This window comes from Rhinolophus ferrumequinum (assembly GCF_004115265.2).
Source record: "Rhinolophus ferrumequinum isolate MPI-CBG mRhiFer1 chromosome 5 unlocalized genomic scaffold, mRhiFer1_v1.p scaffold_110_arrow_ctg1, whole genome shotgun sequence".
NCBI classification, from domain to species: domain Eukaryota; kingdom Metazoa; phylum Chordata; class Mammalia; order Chiroptera; family Rhinolophidae; genus Rhinolophus; species Rhinolophus ferrumequinum.
The window spans coordinates 2141374-2159323 of record NW_022680355.1 but is presented as its reverse complement, the minus strand read 5'-3'; the positions used below and the strand labels follow the sequence as shown (position 1 = coordinate 2159323).

Sequence of the window (17950 nt, the reverse complement as noted above, 5' to 3'; positions counted from 1 at the left end):
AAAGAACTTAAACAAGACCCGTAAGAGAAGTTAATAGATCCGTGAAACTGTGGAGGCTATGAGGGGCAAAAGAGAAACTGAAAGAATTGGAAGACAAATTGAAGGAATCCCTCCTAGATTGTTACAGTAGCTTCCTAACTGATGACCATGCTGTTGCCCTTTGTGGTGCCGTCGTATCTTCTCATGTCAGCAACTAAAGTGACCCATCACTTCATGTCACTCTTCTGCTTGTAACCTGATACTGGTTCCCCTTCACTAAGAGTAAAAGCCAAAGTCCTTGGAATAATCTCCGAGGCCTTCCCTCACCTCATCTGATTCCCTGTTGCCTCTTTAATCTCATTTCCTGCTACTCCCCTTCCTATCTTTCTTGTCCACACTGGCCTTTCTCCTGCCTCAAAAATGAGGCAACCCCTTTGCACCTGCTGTTCCCTTTGCTTAAAATGATCCTACCTTAGATATCTGTATAAATGATTCCTTCCTTCCTTCGGGTCAGTGTTCTAACGTCACCTCCTTAGGGAGGTCTTCTCCCACCCACCAGCCCCTTTCTCTTCCTTGTTTTCATTAACATCCTCTCTCTCGCTCGCTCTCTCTCTCTCTCTCTCTGTCTGTCTCTCTCTCTGTCAAACACATGTAATTTTTAATTGGGGTAAAATTCACATACAAAAGTAACCATTTTCAAGGGAACAGTTCCGTGGCGTTTAGTGCATTCACAGTGTTGTACAACCAGCACCAGTGTCTAGTTACAACACGCCTTCACCATCCTAAAATAAAACCCATATCCATTAAGCAGTTACTCTCCATCCCTCCTCTCTGGAGCCCCAGCAACCATCAATTTGCTTTTAACCTCTCTGAATTGACCCATACTGGATATTTCATATTTCATATCCATGGAATCGTAAAATCTGTGGTCTCTGTGTCTGGATTCTCTCTCTGAGTATAAGGTTTCTGAGGTTCCTCTTCAGTGTAGCTTGTCTCAGTACTCCGTTCCCTTTACGGCCAATGGCGCTCCACTGTCTGCACATAACACAGTTTGTTCTCACCTTTGGCTATTGTACTGGTGCTACTGTAAACTTTCCTACACAAGCATTTGCTTGAGTCCCTGTTTTCAGTTCTTTGGGGTCTATGCCTAGAACTGGAATTGCTGGGTCATAGAGAAATTCTGTGTTTAACTTTTTTTTTTTAATTAAAGTTTATTGGGGTGACAAAGGTTGGTAAAGTTACATAGGTTTCAAGTGTACAATTCTGTAACACGTCATTTATATATCATGCTGTGCATTCACCACCCAGAGTCAGTTCTCCTTCCATCACCAATTTTGGGGAACCACCAATCTGTTTCCACAGCAGACATACACCATTTTACTTTCTTAGCAATATACAGGGTTCCAGGTTTTCCATATCTTTGCTAACGGTTATTTTCTTTTTTCAAAATTATTATAATCATTCTATTAGTGTAACCATCCTAGTGTATGTTAATGGTCCTTGTGGTTCTGATTTGCATTTCACTAATGACTAATGATGTTGAGCACCTTTTAATGTGCTTTTGGCCATATATAGCTTCTTTGGAGAAATCTCTCGGGTTCTTTGCCTGTTTGAATTGGGTATTTGTCTTTTTGTTACTGAATTGTAAGTTTTTAATATATTCTGGCGACTAGATACATACTGCGTATTTTACTGATTTATTTTATATGTTGTTTGTCTCTCTCACTAGGTAAGCTCTACGAAACAGGGTTTTGTCTGTTTTGTCTCTTACTGGTTCCCAACACCTAGAACAATTCCAAGCAGTGTTGGCACTCAGTAGACTTCTGTTGAACAAATAAATTGCAGAACACACTGAAGCTTTATCTTATGTGATATAACCACGTTGGTACTTGATAAGGGGGGAGAAGGGGCTTAGTAGTGATGAGTTGTCTTTGATCATAAGAAATAGCAGTTCGTGTGTGCAGTATTCCTATATGGAGGCAAAAACAGAACTAACTTTTGCTCTTCGACCTGATCAACGTAAACACAAATATACATGTAGATTCTTTCTCCGGGTTAATGAATGAAAACAAGTTTGATGAGTATTTATAAATAAGTATTGTCACACGTCGTATTTAAGATTTATGTTCATAGTTTGAGGATGGATAATAAAATTGTTTCTGTTCAGTGAAATAAATTCTTACCCATCTGTTTTGGTTTTTCCTTTCAAGATAAACAGTAAACTTTTAGGGCTCTAATTATAATTTTTTAAAGAGGTGTAAGTTCATGATTTTAAATGTAAGTGTCAAACTATTTCATAAAGTTGTTACTTCATATTTGAGACATCCAGTACCCAGAAATTTTAATTTTATTGGAACCCTCTTCCTGACCCATGGAGAATCACTGCACATATTTTGTAGGATTAGAAGAGATTTTTCACAATTCAGTTTTATTTGAAAATCAATGGTAAAAATAAATTTAATAATTAAATTTTATGAACATATTGTAAAACTTCAGATCAGTCATCTAAAACCATCTACTTTATCTTCTTTAAGTTTTTAAATTTAACTGTCTGCCATGTTTTATAAATCATCTTTTTCTATTTGACATAGACAAAGTGATCTTTTTTATCTTACTAAACATCTGTGTTTGTGAAACAACTAAGTTGATATTGTACTATTCGACTTAAGTATCTTAGGGAATACGGTTGCAAGAAATATATACAAGTTATCCTGTGTAAATGGGAGTTTTCTACTTAATATTGAGGGGGAATAGTACAGACTATTGCTGCAGGGAATAAGAACTCAGAGTATACATCAGCAGGGGTCCCACAGAAACCTTTAATAAGAGGATGTAGGTAAAGGGAAATGGGAACTCAATTTCTATTGAGTAGGGTGGAAAATTTTCCAAGTAGGTCATCAGAGCTCTGGAGGAATGAAATGTTCAGCTCTGTACACGGTAAGGGAGCATGCCCTGTGAGCCTGGGCCGTTTCCTCAGAAATCGTGCCATGGTGCTTTTGATGAGATTAGTTGAAAACTTGCAAACCTCCTGCATAGGTAAAAGAAATGATTTTGAGCAGTAGATGCTTAATGAATTTAGAACCTATATTTAAACATTTATCTTTTTTTAATTGAATACCCTTTGGGTTTTTTTGTCTTTTTTATATTTGGGTTTTAAGAATGAATTATTTGGATCACTTTTATAATTTCCTTTTGAATTGGAGCTAATTGTGGAATTAATTTACACTACCAATTCAAGCTGAGGGCTTTAAATATGAAAATGTGATAATTTTAATATTAATAGAATTATATGTATAAAGTGGTAGACAAAATAGATTTGCTTTTTTTTTTTATTGTACACTTGAATCTGTGGGGTGAAAGCTGCTGATCTAATATGAAAACAGTTGGAACCTACCTATAGCATATAGTTTCAGAAGATCAGTGACTAATTTCCTTGTTAATCCATTTCAAACTTTCTTTTGAAGTTGGGGAGATGAGTTTTACATCCCTTTTTGTTCTCTTATGGTTATAAAAGGACTCTTTGTGCGAGTGTCACCTTTGACCTTTCCTATGATAAAGCAGTTTTGCTTTCAGGTAAGAGCACATGAAATCACATTACTATTTAAATGCAAAATATATAAAGAAACTGAATTTAATGCGAAGGAGAAACAAAACATTTTACTGTTCCTCCATGAGCTGACTGTTCTTAACAGTGGTGTCTGTTACTGGGAGTCTAGATAACAATTCTTTCTACAAAGCAAGCTGCTTTTGTGTATTGCTGTTTGCTGTAACATTAGGAAGACTACTGCAAGTAAGTGTTAGATATTAGGTGTTTTAAAATTGGACAGTTAGTTCTACTTTACCATTAATACATTTTCAGAGAAATAAGCACAACTTCAAGGAAAAAAAGTAAAATGATGCTTTAGGGATAGAGGCTTTATTTGTTATAAAGAAAACTCACCTCTGTGTATCTTTAATTATTGGGTAAAAGTCATGTGACTTGGAATACAATTAAATGCACAGTTGGCTATTTTGTAATAGAATTTTCCTGTATATTAATGTAGTTTAGTTATCTAGTCCATTTAGCATAAGTTTTAGAGTTTGTGCCTATGTTTAGATTTTATGCCTTATCAACTACAGAAAGGAAATGAATTTAAGAAGCTAAAGTACTTGTTTTTATAGCTTAAACCATAAACTTATGACTTTAATATTTTATTTTTCAATTACAGTTGACATACAATGTTATATTAGTTTCAGGTGTAAACATGGTGATTAGACATTTATAAAACTCCATGAAGTGATCACCCCAATAAGTTTAGTACCCACCTGACACATGCGTACTTATTACAATATAATTGACTGTTTTCCTTATGCTATACATTCCCATGACTATTTAGTAACTACAGATTTGTACTTCTTAATCCCTTCCCCTTTTTCACTCTGTCCCCCTGACCCCCCCTCCCATCTGGCAGCCATTAAAATGTTCTCTGTATCTATCAGTTTATTTATTTTTTAAATTCTAAATAGAAGTGAAATCATATGGTATTTGTCATTATCTGACTTACTCTACTCCACACAATACCATCTAGGTCCATCCATGTTGTTGCAGATGGCAAGATTTCATTCTTTTTTATAGCTGAGTAATATTCCGTTTTATATATATATATATATATATATATATATATATATATATATGTCATCTCTTCTTTATCCATTCATCTATCCACAAACATTTCAGTTGTTTCCGTATCTTGGCTATTGTAAATAATGCTTCAATAAACATAGGGATGTATTAATATATGTCTTTTTGAATTAGTGTTTTGGGTTTCTTCAGATAAATACCCAGAAGTGGGATTGCTGGGTCCTTCATTGTTTCTTCTTATAGCCTTTGTTTTAAAGTCTGTTTTGTCTGGTATAAGCATTGCTACCCTTTTTTTTCCTCCCATTTTCATCAAATATTTTTTTCTATCCCTTAAATTTCAGTCTGTGTGTGTCTTTTCATCTGAAATGAGTCTTTTGTAGGCAGCATAGGTAAGTGTCTTGTTTTCTTTTCCATTCAGCCACCCTCTGTCTTTTGATTGGAGCATTAAATCCATTTATATGTAAAGTAATTGATGACAGATATGCAGTTATTGCCACTTTATTATTCATATGTTTTATCTTTTTTTTCTTTTTTCTTAAAGAAGTCCCTTTAACATTTCTTGTTTGATGGTGATGAACTCCGTTAGCTTTTTCTTGTCTGGAAAGCTCTATTTTCAATTTTAAATAACTTTGCTGGGTAGAAGTAATCTTGGTTGTAAGTCATTGCTTTTCATCACTTTGAATATTTTGTGCCAGTACCTTCTGGCCTGCTAAGTTTCTGTTGAGAAGTCAGCTGATAGTCTTATGGGAGCTCCTTTGTGAGTGAGTAACTGCTTTTCTCTTGCTGCTTTTAAGATTCTCTTTGTCTTTAACCTGCCATTTTAGTTATGATGTGTCTTGGTGTGGGCCTGTTTGGGCTCATCTTGTTTGGGACTCTCTGTCCTTCCTTGGTTTGTATGTCTATTTCCTTTGCCAAATTAGGGAAGTTTTCCATTAATATTTCTTCAAATAGGTTTTCAATTCCTTGCTCTCCTCATTCTGGTACCCCTATGATGCGAATGTTTGTACACTAGATGTTGTCCCAGAGGCTCCTTGAACTATCTTTTTTTGGATTTTTTTTTCTTTTTGCTCTTCTGATTGAGTTTTTTCTGCTACCTTATCTCCCAAATCTCTGATTGCGTCCTCTGCTTCATCTGACCTACTGTTGATTCCCTGTAATGTATTCTTTATTTCAGTTATTGTATTCATTTCTGACTGGTTATTTTTTGTTTCCTATCTCCATGTTTATGTTTCCGATCTCTTTGTTGAAGTTCTCCCTGAGATCATTGAGCATCCTTGTAACCAGTGTTTTGAACTCTGCATCTGGTAGATTGGTTGTCTCCGTTTTGTTTAGTTCTTTTTCTGGAACTTTGTTCTTTCATTTGGGACATGTTTCTTTGTGTCCCCATTTTGGCTGCCTCCCTGGTTTTGTTTTTGTGTATTAGGTAGGGCTGCTATGTCTCCTGGTCTTAGTGGAATGGCTTTATATAGTAGGTGTCCTGGGGCTGTCATGTGACTTTAACACCTGTCTTCTAATGTAAGAATAGCAATTTCAGACAAACGATACTAAAGTTAATTTTCTGTTAATCTGAACTACTTGGAAAGTCTGAGTAGAAGTCTGTACAGACTAACAATATTTAATTATTTGAATTATTTAAAACCTATGAATTTTTAACTACAAATTGTCCCCTAAGTGCTTAGTACACTTTGGGGCCAACTGTCATCAGCTGTTGAGGGTTATGCCAATGATTTGTACCATTATCATAGTCAAGCTTTTTTACTTTTAATTATTTTGACCAAAAGTCCTTCAAAATGTATTATAAATATTCTTGCCTTTTTAAACAAAGTGAAAATTAATTGCTGTTATGTACTGTTTTCTGCTATTCTAAATGCCCTCATGGCACCTGTTTCTAGATGTTTTTTATAATTTTTCTGAAGTTTCATTTTTCGCTTAGTTATCTGTCATGTCAGTGATGTCAACCTGCTTATTGAAAGTAGTCTCTTTCCCTTTAAGTTTGTTTCTTATAATTTTTTGTTACAGTAGAACTGTAACAAAAGTAGTCTCTCTCTCTCCCTTTGAGTTTGTTTCTCAAAATAATTGTCTAAACATGATATAATATTGTTGATAATAAGGCCTGTCACGAGTAAAGTTTATGAGTTCTAATTAGAATCAGTATTGATAAGTTTGTACTTCTACCGTGTTTCCCCAAAAATAAGACCTAGCCGGACCATCAGTTCTAATGCGTCTTTTGGAGCAAAAATTAATATAAGACGTGGTCTTATTTTAATATAAGACCAGGTATAATGTAATATATAATACCAGGTATAATATAATATAACATAATATAATATAATACCAGGACTTATATTAGTTTTTGCTCCAAAAGACGCATTACAGCTGATGATCCAGCTAGGTCTTATTTTCAGGGAAACATGGTAGCAGTTTATAATTGATAGGAATTGTTGTACCAAATAGAGTTGATAGCAGAACAGGACAAAAGTTCTCACATGATATATTTAAGGTATCATAGTGTTAAGATTTTATTTTTCTGTGCTTTTGTTTATTTCATCCTCTGCCCAGAATGTGCTGACCAAAATCCTACTCAGCATTCATAGTCCAGCCTTGACATTTTTCATATTGTGACTGCTGATTTTCTTACTCCCTTGTTGCTCCTATTTTTCCTTCCAACTTCTTCTTGTGATCAGTGGAACTCCTGATTTATCTGTTTTTCCACATTAGTTAGTATAGTGAAAATTAGGCATTGTGCTAAGTATGATGAATGCAAAGATTAAGAATACATTGTAACAGCCTACTATTTACATTTTCTTAGTGTTTTCTGTACACCAGGCACTACGCTAAGCATTTTACATGCATTCCTCATTTAATCCTAGAGCAACATTGTGTGGTAAGTTGCATTTTCATCTACATTTTATAGTCTGAGGTCAGTGAAAAATAACGTCTCCAAGGTTATATACTAGTGAGTACTAAAGCCAGGATTGAAACTCAAATCTTCTGACTCCTGAGCTTTTAACTATTTCTGACCCTTAGGCAAAAAAAAAAAAAAAAAAAAAAAAAAAAAATCATTATACTAGGGTGGAATAGAGACTGGAAGGAAGAGGGGAGAGATGGGTGCAAAGGAGATGATATTGGAATTGAAGGACATGATAAGTTTTAGACTTACATGAAATGAGGGCTGTATTCTAGGCTTGGAGAAAAGATGAAGCAAAATTACGAGCGATGTGGGATGTGAATATTCCTTCTATATGTGGAGAATAGTAATTTGAACCATACTAGTTGTGCTGGAAGATTAAGATGGAAGCAGAGGTTGGGATCAGATATAGAACTAGATGGAATAATTATTTATTCCCAAACCATCTTCACTATAGTATGTTTGAATGCTTATCTTGATATAAAGGCTAAAGGTGGATATCCAAGGCATGCATGGAAAGCATATTCGTGCAAGTAGAAAAATGAACAATACAAACTTCTCTGTAAAGCTATGATAAAACTTAAGAATATAAGAAATTTGAGTACTGTGTTTTCAGTGTCAAACCTTGTTTAAAATACAAAAGGAGCTAGGATTTGGTGTGGGGATGATGCGTAGTTCCTCACTTTCCATGCATACTAATCCAACCCTGCCAAACTTAAATTACTAGCATTGTGTGGACTACAGTTTCAATAATTCTTTTAGGCATTCATTTTTCACGTGAAACATGAAGTCCGTATATGTGGAGATTTCTCTGAATGCAGCTTACGTTGTTAAATCAGAGTCAGCAGGTAGTATTAAGGAAGAGACAAGAGGAAAAAGTAAGCCAAGTAGTAATAGGAAGAGCCAATATAATGCATATGACACAAACAAAACTCCTACCAGAACATCCCGTTTTATTTCCTTTTGCCAGCTTCCTGAAGTAACAACCCTAAAATTTCAGCGATTTACACAGTAGCATTTAAGAAGGAGGCATTGAGAGCAGTCCCTCCCTGGGTAGGAGGGATGTTTGACCAATGAAATTGTTTAAATTTGCCTACATGTAATGATGATAAAAAGAAATGCAGCAGTCAGTTTCATTATATTTAGTTCTCTACAAATAGCATACCCTCTTTGTGTCCGTACTGGTCTGGGACACACCGGTCCCATCATACCCCTTTCCTCAAACACACACACACACACACCGAAGCTTATTTCTCTTAATTTACACATTGGCTGCAGGTGTGCTCCACGTGCCCTCTCGATTCTAAGCTCTGGACTGAAGGAGCAGCCTGTGTCAGAAATGTACAGTTCCCCTGACACAGGGAAAAGAGAACACCTGGCAAAACCACAGATGGCACTTCCAGCTTCTTCTAGGAGCTAGCCTTATGTCACTTCTGCTTACAGTTCTCTGGCCAAAAGAAGTTACCTGGCCAAACATGATGTCAGTGGGGCTGGGAAGTAGACCCCTCCCGCAGAAAGGGACTTCAGGTCCCATAGCAACAAGCAGTGATATATAAAACCCCTAGAAGGAAGGGAGACACAAGGAGTTGAGGTCAGGAATACCACTTACCACCGTGGCTTACTTTATGTCCTGGAGCTTTAACAGAATGTAAATTAATTCAAATGATATAAAGAATCTTTACTAGAAATAAGGAAGGACTTTTTGACTGTCAGATTGATTTTATGCAGTTTATAATATTAGTTTCTAAAGTTTATAATATTAACTTCTAAAGTGAGTTGTATAGTTATGGTAATAGGAAGAGAAAGAAGTCCATTCATTAGTATTAGGTTGGTGCAAAGTAATTGTGGTTTAAAAGTTAATAATTGCAAAAACCGCAATTACTTTTGCACCAACCTAGTCATTGTAATGATTATAGTAAACCAATTTTGTTGGAGACTTTTCCTCCCACTTCCTTATTTCCACTGGTACATTTAGAGTTTCTGTTTTTATGGAGAAAGAACCTCGAAGGGCTTGGCTTTGTTTCCTACCCTGACTTCTCTGCTGATACAACGCAGATGGATGCCACACAGCAGTGGGCTGTTGTAGAGATAGCCCGGGACGTTTGCACAGTGCTTGGGCAGTGATGGAAGAGTAAGAAGAAAAAGGCCACTGTCCTACCTGCTGTGAAATGATGACAGTAACTGACTCCTCTGTCTGACATTGGCACTGAAGAGCATTATGTACTTGAGATCATTTGGTAATTGATTTAATATCTGTTTCATAGTGGTTCCCAAGTTATTTTCATAAGTATAGTTAGTGATGAATCAATATGAAACATTAAAATCATTTTAAAGTGAAATTTTATTTAAAGCTTAAAGATAAGTTCTATACCAGTTAAGTTTATTACTTTTTTTTTTTGGAAGGGGTCTTACAGCACTATAAAATAACTTGCAAGCTCAAATGTAATTTATATATGTGTGATCACTCCTGAAGTTAGGTAAGGCTCTCAGAGGTTCTTGGATTACTCGTGACAGCAGATTGCTCTTGATAATGCTGAAAAGTATAATGAATAAATTTTAAAAGACCTTTCAGTAATGAAGTACTTACACCTAGCCAACAAACCAAACACAGGCCTGTTGAGAAGGATAGCTAATGTTACAACATTTTAAAAGGCTTATGGTGAACAGTGAAGAATTATACTGATAGTACAGACAGGGCTACATGTAAAAGACATATTTGTTTCATGACTAGAGGTTATTAGATAGTCCCATTACAGCTTGGTTCCCCCCCCACCCTTCTCTTCTGTAGCACTTTGCTAAGTAAGGAAAGTTGAGTGAGGCTAGATAATTTTAAAAGCTGTATTGTCTGGCAATCCCTATTGACCAGTAAATTGGCTGAATAGAAATTGTTCACTCTAACATTCCTCTTTATAAAAGCTTCTGATTAATTTGAACAATGTAGAGAACAACTTTTGGAGTACAAATAATATTAATGGTAAATCAGAGTTTAAATAACTAACTAAAACAATATATAAGTATTTGACTCTTATGTTTAAGATCTTTTTCTATTGGGGGTACGTTTCAGCTACAATACATATTGAAATTTTCTTCTAAATGCTACAATTAGGGGCAAAAAAGAAAATGCTTACAAATATCCTTGTAGACTTCGATAATTTTGGATTACATCATTGGATTCTTTATAACTCAGCACGGTTTTTTTTTTTTTTAGGGTGGGGGTTAATGTACGTTTGATTTTTAACTTAGAAGGTAATTTTCTTAAGATAACTTCAATGCTCATGAAATACGCATGTGGTAGTATATTTTTTCCTCTCTTCTATTAGATTGTTACCTTAAATGTACAGACTAGGTCTTCCTCTATCTAATAAGCTTCACAGTATTCAAAACATTAGGGGTGTGTGCATAGTTATATGGGAAAAATATATTAAATGTGTAATCTAAAATCTCTTGCCTATATTAAGTCTTGGAAATGGAAAATCTAAGGGTTAGAATCATCTTCGTATTTTTCTTCAAACCTACGTGTTATTAAATGAGACTTCCATTTTATTTTATTCTTTGTAATTAATTTCCTTTATGTGCAATAAGAAAAAAATGTAGCAATTATATCTCTCACTAAAATATTTTCTCAAGATTGCAAAGGACTCTCAATTGAATGGAATTCTATACTTGCTGTTCAATCTTATAATGTAAATATGAAATATATTTAATATTTATTACCAGATTTGCTACAGATCTTTAAACTAGGAACCTTGTTCAGAAGTGTTTAAGTTAAATAAATTGGTAAAAATTAGTGTTGGAATTTGTGATTTTAAGTCAAATTGGAAAGTTTAAAAGGAGTTCAGCATGAAACACTTTAATGGAAATAGAAGGTGGTTTTGTAACTTTTCTTGATTTCATCTGTAAACATTGAAACTTTATATAAATTTAAACAAACTTTAAGAAATCATTTTCTACAATAATCTAGAAAACATAAACACTCAAAATAATCAATTTAGAAGACTGTACTGGTTTTGATTTGTGGATGAAAATTTCTGGAATGTTCTCATTAGAATTTACTGTAATCTTTTTTAATGCTCTACTTTTCTCTTTTTCTCTCCTCTAATATGAACACATCTTAAAATAAGTGGTAGGATTAAGAATAATTAATTCTAAGGAGTTTAGCAAATTAGCTATTAGAGAATCACTGAGACCAAAAACAAGATGTTTTTTTAAATCATTCAAGGCAAAATTTACTTTATTAGTAGTAATGACAGTTATAGTTGATGATTTTATGATGTGGAACCTGACCAGTACCACTGGTTGTATTTTGGGAAGAAAAAAGGAATTCCTGTTTAGGTAGTTCATGTATGGTTGGTTCTTTTGTTGTTTCACATACAGGGTTTTGACAAACTTGTTTCACACTGCTAAACTTCAACCAGCAAATTGTCTAAATTCCTTTTTGGAAATACTCTTTTCTGAGGTCTTCGAAGAAATCTGCGTTCTTCTGTGTCAGTATCTTACCTGATAGGTTCTTCAGCCCATCTCAAGCGCTCATACCTCTTTCTGCCAGCCCATAGGAGCTTACAGGGGGCAAACATGGAGCGTTCAGTGTGCTCCACATTAAGATAGCGCCGGCTGCTCTACTTGGATGTTGAGCCCTCCGCTCCAAGCTCTAAATGTTCAGAACCAAATTCACTCTTCCATCAAAGTGGATCCCCCTTCCTACCTGCTCCTGTTCTCTCACAGTCCGCAGCCTTCAGCTCTTTCCGTTCGCCCCTGTGCTGTGCTAATTCACACGCCCCGCGCCTTCCATGGTTCTGCCCCTTCTCGCTAGACTTCTCTTTCAGATGAAAGCCAAATATCTTTGTCAAACGTGTTAAGGTGATTAAAGTGTCTTAATGTCTCCAGATGTGTCAAAAAGAAGGCATATTTAATAAGCGTTAGAGCATTTGGGGGAAGAACATATAATCTCTAAATCATGGGTCAGCAAATCATGGGCCACAGGCCAGATCAAGCCCCACCCATTACAGAAAAAATTTGCCAGCCTCTGCTCTAAATGAGCCTGTGTTAAAACAGTACTCACTAATTTCAAGTATCAGGCCAGCATATATAGCATATTCAAACAAGAATAATAGAATTATATATGTTTTCTAGAGCCTAAGTTTTTTATATACTCATAACCAGAAGCAAGAGCTATCCAGTGAACTTTTCATTAGTCTATTTTAATTCCTTTCTGCATTAGCATACTATATTTTTTCATTTGTAGCAGTTGGAACTTAGAGACCAGGCATCAGGTAGTTGACTTTTAATTCTTTTTGTGCTCCTGCGTTTTCTGAAATCTTGAATACCGGAGAATTTGACGTAAACCTTTTCGTATGGCTGAAACGGGAATCAGCCTTGTTCTCCTGATTTTATAAACACTGGTAATTTCTCAAAACCTCACTGTATGGTGATATCAAAGTAATGCTTTAGTTACATTCTCTGCCACCTCTTCCCCCCAAAAGATTCTTTTGTTTTATTGGCCAAGAAAAACAATATTCCCTTTCCCTCTATTTAGATCACAGTAATATTTAGAAAATTCAAAGTAATGTTTTAAAACTCATTTCAAACTTTTCTTTATCACTTACTGGTAACAAAGAAAGTTTGAAATGGAACAGATGGTGAATAGAGTGAGTGACTGTATCCTTATCTTGTGCCCCTTTAGATTCCCGCCCTGCATAAAAAACCTCACGCACAGCTGTATACCTTCTCCTCAGCCAGATTTTCAGTTACGGTGTTCACCCACAAATTCTGACAGCCATTCTAAAGGGAAAATTGGAAAAAATAAAGAAGTAGGGTAGGAAATAGTTAAGAGACCAAAAGCTTATAGTGGCATAAATGTAGAAAAGTTTCACTTAAGGTTTGGGAGTGATAAAAGAAGCTAAGGAATAATAAGTATAATAGCCCCAATGGTATATAGTATTGCTCCCTAAATCTGAGAGCTGACAGTGTCATCCTGGCTTTGACACAAAGTTAATTGTAGAGCTAAGGCTGTATTGCTGATGTTTTAGAAAAAGGAAAGAGTTTTAAGAAATACTGTTCAAAATAGGTTAAATGAACAAACATAACCCAGGAATCTGGCAGTATCTACCCAAATTACAAATGCACTTTTCCTCTGACCCTGAATTCGTGCTCTAGCCCTATCCTACAGCTGCAGTGGCACGTGTATGAAATTACATGTTCAGATTTATTTGGTGCAGCATTGTTTCTAACAGCAAAAAATCAGACACATTCCAAGTATCCAGCAATAAATGACTGGGTCATAAAAATCAGAAAAGCATTGAAGTTAGGCCAAATGAAAACATGTCATTTGAAATACATATTATCTGCAAAATAATATTTGACTATGCAGGAAAAGGAGACCCTAAAAGTTGCTGTCAAGGGATGGTAAATGGGAAATAATTATGCATGACCAAAATGTACTATTATAAAATATGAGATTTTTTAAAACTTGTCTTTTAGTACCGTAAAAATGTGTGAGGGCTTGCATAGATTGCCTTGTTTTGATCCCCATTCCTATTTGCCGTGTATTTCCATATAAACTGAACATACTGTTAAGGTGTTCAGGCACCTAGTCTCGTCGTTGGGTAAGAACTCCTCTAATGGATTCTTACAGTTTGTTGCTTCCTCTCGGAGGTAAGGGTGGGACGATTAGAACAAAAGTTAATTAGTACATTTCTTACAAAAATTTATTTCCACAGAGGAATAGTATTTTAAATTGTATTTAACATTTATACCCCATACTTCTTTAAAAAGATACAAGGTGATAAAAAGGGATACTTGGAAACTTGTTCTCCGATGAGGTGTGTCTCAGAGAACACAATTATAAACAAAGGCTTAAACCAAAACTATGACTAGAGTAAAACTACTGGAGCCTGGATTCTAGATTCGTGTCAACCAAGAATTAGGATTTCATAACAGTTTAAATATGTGGAGTAAAGGCTTGTGAAGAATCCAAGATGACACTGAATTTTGTGCTTATTTGTCATAAATCGTAGTATTGATTACTGTGTAAAGAAATCAGTCAGAATAGAGAATTAGTTATGGGAAAAAGAAATAATTCCGCCTTTGGGGTATTTCGTTGGAATTAAGAAAAATGAAAATTCTGGACATGCAGAACTTAGCTGTTGACCTCTGGGTAGATTTGAAATAACATGCTCCCTAAAGTAATTTCAAATGCTCAAATGCATTGTTGTGTAATTGTTTTCTGTCATATGTCTCGGGATTTAATTTTTAAATATTTAAAATCTAGAGTATATTTTAAGTTACATTTAAGTTGTGTTTCTTCGTGCTTAGACAATAATGTAAAGCAAATGTATGTCATTAACTTTTGCAGATTGCATTTTTATAGTAATTACCTATATAATATTAGACTTTTCAAGTGTTTTTATATGTAAAGCTTCACATGTCATTCTCACAACAATTCTCTATGATTGAAATATTAGTCCCATTTTTTAAGGCCCGGAGTTTGTGACTTATTTTGTCACAAATCTATGATATAACTCAGTCTTCTGGCTCCAAATGTCATCACTCCTTCACCCTAGTCTAGTATTGTGTTGTTTACTTTTAATGACATGATACCATAACTAGTTGATAGCATGCTTTTTTATCTTTTCAGGATATGGCTTTAGTCGCCCCCGAGGCTCCTTCAGAACAAGCCAGGAGAGTTTTCCAAACCTATGATCCAGAAGGTAAAAGATTTTATTTTATTAATATTGACTCTATGTTTTATCTTTATATATATGAAATATGTTGATACTTTACCTGAGTTTTAGTCACAAGAGTTGTTGGATTTTTTGAGTGAAACATAGCTTGCATTTCTTGAACACTAAATGTGGGAAATGGTGAAAATGGGAATAAGTAAAATAGGATACTTAAGTGGTCGTCAAGCTCTGACATGGTATAAGGTTTTCATGTTTTTGGGGTACTGATTGATGGTTACTTGAATCTTGACTTCGGGTAGTCCGTGTAAAATGGGAAAATACCACCTTCTGAACAAGCTCTTTGAAAATTAAGTCATTTCCTTCCTTCCTTTCTCCTCGTCTTCCTTCTTCCCTCTCTCCCTCCTTCTGTTCCTTCCTTCCTTAAGAAACAACTCTGCCAGAATATTTTTTGAGATTTAATTGATATAACATTCTGTAAGTTTAAGGTATGAGCGTGTTGTTTTTATATATTTATATGTTTCAAAGTCATTACTACAGTAGTGCTCTGTAACACCTCTGTCACGTCACTTAATTAAGTTGTAGTCTCTTGGCAACTTTGAAGTTTTATAATACAGTTCTGTGGGCTGTAATCACGAGGCTGTGCCTGAGACCTCCCGGACTTATGTGTCTACTGGTTACATCTCCCCTTAAGCAATATCTCCCCAGTTAATCCACCCCCAGGCCTGGGAACCACTATTCTACTGCTTTTACAAATTCAGCTTTTTAAAATTCTACATATAAGTGATACTGCACAGTATTTGCCTTTCTGTGTCTGACTTCTTTCAATTACCATAATGCCCTCAAATTCCAGTCACGTTACAAAAGGCAAGATTTCCTAATTTCTCATGGCTGAATACTATTCCGCTGTGTATATGGGGTGTGGGGCGGGGAGGCGGTTATCTGTGTGTATGTGTACACACACACACACACTGATCTACTTCTTTATCCATTTATCTGTTGATGAGCACAGGTTGTTTCCATATCTTGGCTATCATGAATAATGTTGCAATGGCTGTGGGTGTGCACAGATCTCTTCGAACTACTGATTTCAAATTCTCCAAATATATATCTAGGAGTGCGATTCCTGGATCATATGGTAGTTCAGTGTTTAATTATCTGAGGAACCTTCATACTGTTTTGTTTAATAGATATACCATTTTACATTCCCATCAATAATGTATAGGGGTTCCCTTTTCTCTACATCTTCACCAACATTTATCTCTTGTCTTTTTGATAAAATCTAACAGGTGCAAAGTGATACCTCACTGTGGCTTTGATTTGCATTTTCCTGATGATTAGTGATATTGAGCACATTTTCATATAGCTATTGGCCATTTGTATGTCTTCTTTAGAAAAATGTCTATTCAGGTCCATTGCCCATAGTTTTTTTTGCCTTTTTGCTATTGAGTTCTGTGAATTCTTTATATATGCCGGATATTAATCCCTTATCAGATATATTGTTTGCAAATATTTTCTCTTATTCTTTAGTTTGCTTTTTTAATTTATTATTTGTTCTGCTATGCAGAAGTTCTTTAGTTTAATGTAGTCTCACTTGTTTATTTTAGTTGCTGTTGTCTGTGCTTTTGGTGTCTTATCCAAGAAATCATGGCCAGAACTGATGACAAGGATCTTTTTCCCTATGATTTCTTCTCAGAGTTTTACAGTTTCAAGTCTTACATTTAAGTCTTTGATTCATTTCAAGTTAATTTTTATGAATGCTGTGAGATCAGGATCTAGTTTCAATCTTTTGTATGTGGATATCCAGTTTTTCCAACACCATTTATTGAAGAAACTCCTTTCCCCATCGTGTGTTCTTGGTGCCTTGTCAAAAATTAATTGTCCATGTATGTGGAGGTTTATATGGGCTCTCTATTCTTGAACACTGGTCTATGACTCTTTTTATGGATGTATCGTATTTGATTACTGTAGCTTTGTAATAATAGCTTCACACCAGGGAGTGTGACACCTCCTGTTTTGTTCCTTTTTCTCAGGATTGCTTTGACTCTGCAGGGTGTTTTGTGATTCCAAACAAATTTTAGGATAGTTTTTTCCTGTTTTTGTGGAAAATACTTTGAAATATTTTTCCTTTCTTTTTTTTTCTTTCATTATTATTTTTATTAAAATTTATTGGGGAATTTTGATAGGGATTGCATTGAATCTGTAGATCGCTGTGGGTAGTAAGGATGTTTTCATAATAGTCTTCCAATCCAAGAACATAGGATAGCTTTCCATTTATTTATGTCTTTATCAATGTCTTGCAGCTTTCAATACATAGGTCTTACATCTATTTCGTGAAATTTCAGTGACATTTATTCATTTCATTGTTTTCCATGCTATTTAAATGAGATTACTTCCAATTTTCTTTGAGATGGTTATTAGTGTATAGAAATGCAACTGATATACATATGTGGATTTTGTACCCTGAAAATTTACTAAAATCATTTATTCTAACAGTTTTTTTAGTGTAGTCATGAGGGTTTTTATATATAAGATCATGCTATCTGCACACACAGATAACTTCTTCCTTTCCAATTTGGATGCCTTTGGTTTCTTTTCCTTGCCTAATTGCTCTGGTTAGGACTGCCAGTATTATGTTGACTAGAAATGGCAAGAGTGGGCCTGTCTTATTCCTGATGTTAGAAGAAAGGATTTTAACTTTTCACCATTGAGTATAATGTTAGCTGTGGGTTTGTCATATATGGCCTTTGTTATGCTGAGGAACAC

At 35.1% G+C, this 17950-nt stretch overlaps 1 protein-coding gene across 4 annotated transcripts in view; it reads left to right on the top strand.

Annotated features, from left to right (window-relative positions):
• Positions 1 to 17950, top strand: part of MINDY3 (MINDY lysine 48 deubiquitinase 3) — an 85470-nt gene that overhangs the window by 45261 nt on the left and 22259 nt on the right. For all 4 annotated transcript variants that reach the window (XM_033100750.1, XM_033100749.1, XM_033100748.1 and 1 more), the window contains one exon: positions 15142 to 15214. In XM_033100750.1, the coding sequence (XP_032956641.1) occupies positions 15142 to 15214 (73 nt within the window). The remainder of the gene's footprint in view (positions 1 to 15141; positions 15215 to 17950) is intronic.